At 61.9% G+C, this 7,129-nt stretch overlaps 2 protein-coding genes across 2 annotated transcripts; one reads left to right on the forward strand and one right to left on the reverse strand.

Annotated features, from left to right (window-relative positions):
* Positions 1–2,712: 2,712 nt before the first annotated feature.
* Positions 2,713–4,370, forward strand: LOC142422838 (uncharacterized; the record flags this gene model as incomplete). The annotated part of the gene is made up of 4 exons (XM_075528069.1): positions 2,713–3,194; positions 3,341–3,454; positions 3,653–3,766; positions 3,850–4,370. Coding segments are annotated over 4 exons (720 nt in total), but the record flags the coding sequence as incomplete, so codon positions are not given.
* Positions 4,371–4,499: 129 nt separating this feature from the next.
* On the reverse strand, positions 4,500–6,754 carry ELOB (elongin B). The gene is made up of 4 exons (XM_075564417.1): positions 6,387–6,754; positions 6,139–6,273; positions 5,029–5,134; positions 4,500–4,674 (listed from the first exon to the last, which is right to left on the reverse strand). Exons 1-4 carry the CDS (start codon positions 6,528–6,530, stop codon positions 4,562–4,564), a joined length of 498 nt encoding a protein of 165 aa, XP_075420532.1. The 5' UTR covers positions 6,531–6,754; the 3' UTR covers positions 4,500–4,561.
* Between the last annotated feature and the right edge of the window lie 375 nt (positions 6,755–7,129).

A 7,129-nucleotide genomic window follows, 5' to 3' on the forward strand; every position in this document is an offset into this window, starting at 1 on the left:
CACAAGAAACCATTCTGGATCTCGGACGCCCCCTATGGGGCTTACTGGTTCCAGAATGAGCTGCTTCAGCCGACCTAGTATGTCACCGAACCCTCTAGACCGCTGCCGGTCCCCTGGAATGCTTGAGCCCCTGGGCAGCTCAAGAGCATCTATGTCCGTCTTGCAGCAGCCAGGTGGCTCAATGATGGACGGGCCAGGGCCCCGGATTTCTGACCATCCGAGAACCTCCTCTGTGCCTGAAAATCACGCTCAGTCCAGGATCGCACTGGCCCTGACGGCCATCAGCCTTGGCACCGCTAGGCCACCCCCATCCATGTCTGCCGCAGGCCTAGCTGCCAGGATGTCCCAGGTGCCTGCCCCGGTGCCTCTCATGAGCCTCAGAACAGCACCAGCTGCCAGTCTCGCCAGCAGAATCCCCGCAGCCTCTGCTGCAGCTATGAACTTGGCTAGCGCCCGAACACCTGCCATCCCAACCGCTGTGAATCTGGCTGACTCACGCACACCAGCCGCCGCCGCTGCCATGAGCCTGGCCAGTCCTCGAACAGCAGGAACCCCTTCAGCCGTGAGCCTTGCTGACCCACGCGCCCCTGCAGCCTCTGCAGTGAACTTGGCCGGAGCCAGAACCCCAGCGGCATTGGCAGCCCTGAGCCTCGCAGGCTCTGGCACATCCCCAGCAGCTGCAAGCTATCCTTCTAGCTCCAGGACACCCCAGGCTCCATCCCCTGCAAACCTGGTGGGCCCCAGGTCCACACATGCCCAAGCTCCAGGAACTATCGCCAGCTCAAGAAGCTCAGCGGCCTTGGCCCCCGCCAACCTCACCAGTGCTAGGATGGCCCCTGCCCTGTCTGGGGCCAACCTCACCAGCCCAAGGGTGCCCCTCTCTGCCTACGAGCGTGTCAGTGGCCGCACCTCGCCCCTGCTCCTTGACAGAGCCCGGTCACGCACACCACCTCCGCTTGCCCCAAGTCAGTCCCGTGGGCCCTCCGAGCGCGCAGCTTCTCCTGCTTCCAGAGCTGGCCATCTGTCCTCACAGGCGCTCCCCACAGCCCAGGACCGGCCCAGGTCCCCTGGCCTAGTTGCCCTCTCTGACCAGTCCCGACCTATGCCTACCCCCATAGTTGGGTGTCAGGCTCTCTCCATCACTGGGGCAAAGGCCGCAGCCTCTGGTGACCACAATGGCATGCTCTCAGCCTCCATCTCTGGGGTCTTCCACCCTGAGGCTGGGGAGCTATCAGCCTCTAGCGGGGTTCTACAGCCCTCGGCTCTGAGCGCCCTACAGCCCACTAAGGAGCGAAGAAGTTCCTCGTCGTCATCGTCGTCATCCAGCTCATCATCATCCTCATCGTCGTCATCCTCGTCTTCCTCGTCCTCTGGCTCCAGCTCCAGCGACTCTGAGGGCTCCACCATGCCCATGCAGCCTGAGCCTACCCCAAAGAGGTGAGGGACCTTGCCGTTAGAGACCTGCTGGGAGGGGGGTGGGGGTGGGGGGACAGGGAGGAAGTGGGGTGGGGTGGATGACATCCCAACAGGTGATGAGCTCTCTGAGGAGGTGTGGGGGACCTTGGCCCTGGAGCTCTGGGTAGAAGAAAAGGGGGGGTCTGGGGGGGCCGGGGGTGGGTGGGACCGTGGACGTCTGGAGCCGCCTTCTCTAGAGGATAATGATGAGTTTTCCGTCTCTACAGCGGACAGAACTAGAGGAAATGGACTTAATTTTACAGCAGGAGGGATGGCAGTTAGACCTCAAGAGGAACTCCCTGGGCTGGAAGGAGCTTCAGAGGTCATCCCGTCCCTCTCCCTGCCTCCAGGCAGGACGGCCCCGCCCCCAGCCAGCCTGCAAGGGCCTCCCCAGCTGACCCGAGCCCAGGGCCTTATTCTCCACCAGGGACCTTCTTGAGATTTAACCTTGCTCCCTGGTGCTGTGGGCCCAGCCTGTTGCTCGAATTAGCAGAGGTCGGGCTGCTGCCTGTTGGGAGCATCACTGGCTCCCGACGCTCTTGGGTCACCGAGCTCCCAGGGCCTCTCAGGCCTCCTCCCCCACTGCCGTTCCTCCAGGCCAAGGAAGGTAGGGTTGGGGCTGGGGCCTTTATCTCCTGGTGACCCAACTCTCCTCCCACAGGGTCCCCAGCCCTGCTCCAGCCCCCAAAGAGGCTGTTCGAGAGGGCCGCCCCCAGGAGCCAACTCCAGCCAAAAGGAAGAGGCACACCAGCAGCTCCAGCTCCTCCTCTAGCTCCTCGTCTTCTTCATCCTCTTCGTCATCATCCTCCTCTTCCTCTTCCTCCTCCTCTTCTTCCTCTTCCTCTTCCTCCTCCTCTTCTTCCTCCTCCCCCTCCCCTGCTAAGCCTGGTCCTCAGGCTTTGCCTAAACCTGCAAGCCCCAAGAAGGCCCCCCCTGGCGAGAGAAGGTGAGTGGTCCCTGCCTGATGGAGGGGGAGGTGACATAGAAAGAGGCCCCTGGGGCTCCAGCTGCCTGCCAGAGGACATTGCTGTCTGGCTGCGTGGGAGGAGTCGGGTTCTCCTTTCCACCTGCTCTGCCCTTCCCCACCCCCTAGTCCACAGGCCCAGGGATTCTAGCTTTGGAATCTCCCCGGGGCTGCTGCCAGTTGGGACTCTGGTCCGGCCGCCGTCATCTTCTCCCCGACTCTGTCCACAGCCTTCCCCGTCTCCCTGCTCCACGCCACCCTCTTCCACACCTAGCCTGAGCGAGCTCTAAAACGCACATCGGGCTCCTTCCCTCCACTCCACACGCCCTTCCCGGACGCCCTGTGGCCTGCAGGACAAAGCCCCACCTCCGCGGGGATGGCTCCTCAGCAGCGGCCTTGCCACCCTGTGCGCCCCCGGCTCCTCAGCCTGCCCCCCACGCCCTGCAGTGCAGGGGCCACCCTGCTCCCCGGCCCATGCCTTTGGACATGCAGATCCTCGGCCTGGACGTCCCTTGTCCGCTGGTGGACACCTCGGTCTCAAGACTCCGCCCAGACAACACCTCCAAGACGGCTGCCCATCCCCCTCCCGACCCTCCAGACCCATAACAGCCCCCCTCATACAGGGGCTGCTCCCTCACACATGGGCAAAACCTGCCCTTTTGTTGTCCCACCTCAAGGGCAGGGCCTGTCTGCCTCTGCCTCCCCCGCTGCACCCTCATGCCCACCACATCCCCGTGCCCGCCCTCGGGCGCTTGGATAGTGTGCTGGTGGACGGGTGAGTGAGCACGCACAGGTGGGTCTGAGGCTGCCCCAAGTGGCGCCAGGTGTGGTGACCAGGACCTGGGTGGGCGGTCTTGCGTGCTATGCTGGCTGTGGGTTCAGAGTGGTCTGGTACCATGGGGACCTGCTCTGCCCCCCCAGGTCTCGAAGCCCACGGAAGCCTATAGACTCCCTCCGGGACTCTCGTTCCCTCAGCTACTCACCCGCAGAACGTCGCCACCCTTCGCCACAGCCCTCCCCCCGGGACCAGCAGAGGTAGGTGTGGGGTGGGGATTGCCCTCACACTCAACCAGCATTGATTGGCAAGCTGCCCCAAGATGCCGCTACTCCCGTGGATAGCTTGAGGGCTTCCCAAGGTTTATGGGAAAACAAAGATAATGGGATTATTTGACCAGCTCTTGAAGCCAGCTTGCAGCAGGGTGGCCACCCTTGATGGTGATTCTGTCTTTGTAGAAGCAGCAGTGAGCGGGCTTCCCGGAGGGCCCAGCGAGGGGACAGTCGCTCCCCAAACCACAAGCGCCGGAAGGAGACTCCTAGTCCTCACCCCGTGCGCCACCGCTCCTCCAGGTGGGTGTCCCTTTCACCTGGGGCTGGAAACCTGTAGGGTGGTTGAGGGCAGGGCCTCTGTATTGACTCTGGCTTGTTTACAGGTCCCCGTAAAAATCTCTTGGACTTCATGCCATCACCTGGAGCAGCAGGGAGTATGTCCCGTCCCCCCTGGGGTCCTGCGTGCGAGCCCTGGCAGCGTCTTGCAAGGGGCTTACCTTAGAGCCCTTTGTTTTTTCCCTTTTTGTTCCTGTGAAATGTTTTAATTTCTGTGAGTTTTTTCTAGTTTGTGGGTTTGGGGAGGGGGGTTCGGGTGGGAGGGGTTGGAAACAGGAACTTGGGGAGACCAATTGGGACCCCTGCCTTTATTAGAGGGGGGTGCTCATCCCTCCCTTCACCCCTAAGTTCCTGCAGGGGTCTGAGACTTGATTTCTCAGCTGCGAGTGGTTCCTGGAACTGGTGGGAAAGAGGAGCAGTTAAAACTAATCAGTTGACCCCCTATGGATCCCCCAGTGAGGTGGCGGCCCCCTCCCCCCAACTTTTCATGTTTCTTAAAGGCATTTTGGTTTTTTAAAATCTGTACAGCAAGAGCAACTTTTTTCTGTCCAATAAAACAGAAACTGCATGTGTTGTCTGTGGGTGCTTTGTTGGGGAGAACATGAAACAGCTGCACTTCATTTGAGGACATCCTCTATCCACTGGACGCTTAAGAACTAGGGCAAAAGGGTGTGATGATAAAAAAGCAGGAGCCAGATTGGAAACCCAAATCCCTTTATTTGGAAGAAGTGGGCTGGGGGTGGTGGGGGCAGGTGGCCCTCACTGCACAGCCTGCTCGTTGGCACTGCTTCCCGAATCCTGTGGCTTCATCACGTCGGGGAGCTCAGGCGGGCTGGAGAATGGTTCGATGCGGAGGGCCTCAAATGTGTCATCTAGGGGGTTAGGGACAGAGTCAACACGCATAGCCTCTGCGTTCAGCCTGGGGGTTAGGGTGGGGGGGATCCTGCATTAGAACTGCCCACCCACCTTTCTTGGCATCAAAAAACTGCCCCTGATAAAATTAAGGATCTGTAAACTGCCCCGAAAATAAAGCTTTTATAGTGGATATCAGCTCTGCAACCTCTACAGGAGAGTAGTGAGTTTCTGAAACTTCATGTAGAAAGCCCCATTTTTCTCCCATGGGGGGAGAGGCTGGTGATTTCTCAGAGGGTGGCATGGGAGAGCAGTGGTGGCTGCCTGACGAGCCTCTCCCTGGCTGCGGCCAGAAACCAGCAGTGTGCCCTTACCTGCCCGGAAGGCCAGCCCCACTGTGGCTGGGGCCTGGGGACGTGCAGTCTGGCTGGTGAAGCCACATTCACCCAGTGTCTTGCTGTCCTCCAGGAGTTGGTCGTCCTTAAGGAGACAAGGAGGGGTTCAGGAGGCAGGTCTCTAGGCCAGCAGCCCAAGTGGCTCAGAGAGAAAACTCGCAGATTACAAGACAGTGCTCACAGCCTTACAAAGCCAGACCAGGGACCACTGTTCCCCTTCCTGGAAGCCCCCGGGGCAAGTGGGAACAGGTCCACCTGGGTTTGGATCCTAGGTCTGCCACTCCCACTCCTCCGTCCCCATTGACCTTGGACAAGGTGATTTGCTATTGTGGAACTCAGATCTGTATAATGGGAGTTAACTGGTACTCCCAAAAAAGCACCAATTTGGAAGGCAAGATCTAGGCAGTGGGGAGGGAAGGCCACTGGAGAGTCTGGGGTGTTAGCGGGACAACTACTGGAGGGACCATAAACGCTGAAGCGCTGTGGGGAGAGGGACAGGGTGGTGAAAAGGCCAATCCCCCAGTTCCCAGCTGTATCAGTGCGCCAGATGATGACCTGGCCTGACGCATTTGGTTCTGCAATGAGAACGGAGCCTTCATCTTTACTGTTGCAAAATTCCCTGGTTTGGAAGGTGGCTTGGAGTCTTTGGCAACATTGGCAAAAGCTGGAAGGCAGAGGAAACGCTCTCCGGGTGAACTGGTGGGGTCTGATTAGACACCTCCCCTTCGGGGTATCTTTTCCGCGTGGGGCTCTTATGTTCTTTTGCATACGCGAGGCCTCTTCAAGCAGGCGTATTTAGGGTGCAAGACTGGCACCTGACGGACTCTCGGGGTGCGTTATGAATATCGGGGTTGAACTCAACGACCTTGGAGGGTGGGAGCGCCCGGCAGCTCAGAGGGACCGTTGCGCGGAGCGCAGGGCCTGGCGCGCGCATCTGGAGCATCCTCGCTGGAGACGTCAGCGGCACTGATCCCCTGCCTCGGCTTCGGATACGCGTGGCCCCGGCGCGCCGCTGTGGGGACTAGTGACAGCCCCGCGGCGCCGCACCCTGGCTTTCTGAACCCCAGCCGCCTGCCCTCCCGTTCGCACCTTATACAGACGCTGCTCGTCCGGTGGCCGCTTAAGGATGCCCTCGACGATGCGTTTCAGCTCGAACACGGTGCTCGACTCCTTGGCGTCGGTGAAGATGGTGGTCTTGTGGCGCCGGATCATTAGGAACACGTCCTGCGGGCGACCGGCGGGCGTGAGCGCGGCCCACGGGCCCCCCGCGCGGCCCGCCGCCCCCGGCCGCCCCCCGGACCCTAGGCCCGGACCGCCCCTCCCCCGCGCCCGCTCACCATCGCGGCAGCAGCCTCTCCCCCTCGACGCGCCGGCGCGGCCACGCTCCACCCCGTTCCCAGCATCCCGCGCGCACGCCCGTCATATCCCGGGCCGCGGGCCCCGCCCCGCCGCGCCCCGCCCCGCCCCTCAGGTGCCGCCATTTTAAGACAATCCGGAAGCAGCTCGCTGACTGGCGCCGTCGGCCGCCATCTCGGCGCTACCCGTGCCCGCGGCCATGCCCGCAGGCTGGTGACCCGAGTGGCCGGAGGGGGCGAGCAGGCGCGGGCCGTGGCCTCCGGACCGGCACAGTGGGCTGCCGTGCTGATGTGGTCGGGGCGGGCGCCGAGCGGGGCGCTGCCCTCTCCCCAGGTCCGACTCGTCGCCAGGCGCCCGGCGGCCATTTTGCAGGGGGTTTCTCTTGGCTCTGGGTTCTGCGCCCGCAGTGCGGGAAGGTGCCCCCTCGCCCTGCCCAGCCCGGTTCGTAGAGGGTCCCAGAAAAGGGCCCTTGCGGGGGAGGTGGGTGGGCCTGCATCCTCCTAGGGAAGAAGCGCGCCCCCCGGCCTTAGGCACACTCGGGCCCAGAAGTGCCCCCTCCTCCTGGGGCTTTGAACACGACGCCACCTCGTCCCCCAAACTGCTGCTACGGGACGGCAGAGGAACCTGCCCGTCGGTCCGTCCGCGGTCAGGACACCCCGCAGCATTGCCCTGCCCAGAGCTTAAAGCCCGAGCACCTCGGTTTGTTTGCACAAGGCTGTGGGGT

This window comes from Tenrec ecaudatus, chromosome 12, assembly GCF_050624435.1.
Source record: "Tenrec ecaudatus isolate mTenEca1 chromosome 12, mTenEca1.hap1, whole genome shotgun sequence".
Lineage (NCBI taxonomy): Eukaryota > Metazoa > Chordata > Mammalia > Afrosoricida > Tenrecidae > Tenrec > Tenrec ecaudatus.

What these genes read in the sequence shown, in the direction of transcription:
- ELOB (XM_075564417.1), bottom strand. Translation starts at nt 6,530, where the DNA reads ATGGCGGCACCTGAGGGGCGGGGCGGGGCGCGGCGGGGCGGGGCCCGC. An exon ending in GAGAGGCTGCTGCCGCGATG is followed by an intron (nt 6,274 to 6,386) that starts GTGAGCGGGCGC and finishes GGTCGCCCGCAG; the next exon opens with GACGTGTTCCTAATGATCCG. An exon ending in ACGAGCAGCGTCTGTATAAG is followed by an intron (nt 5,135 to 6,138) that starts GTGCGAACGGGA and finishes TGTCTCCTTAAG; the next exon opens with GACGACCAACTCCTGGAGGA.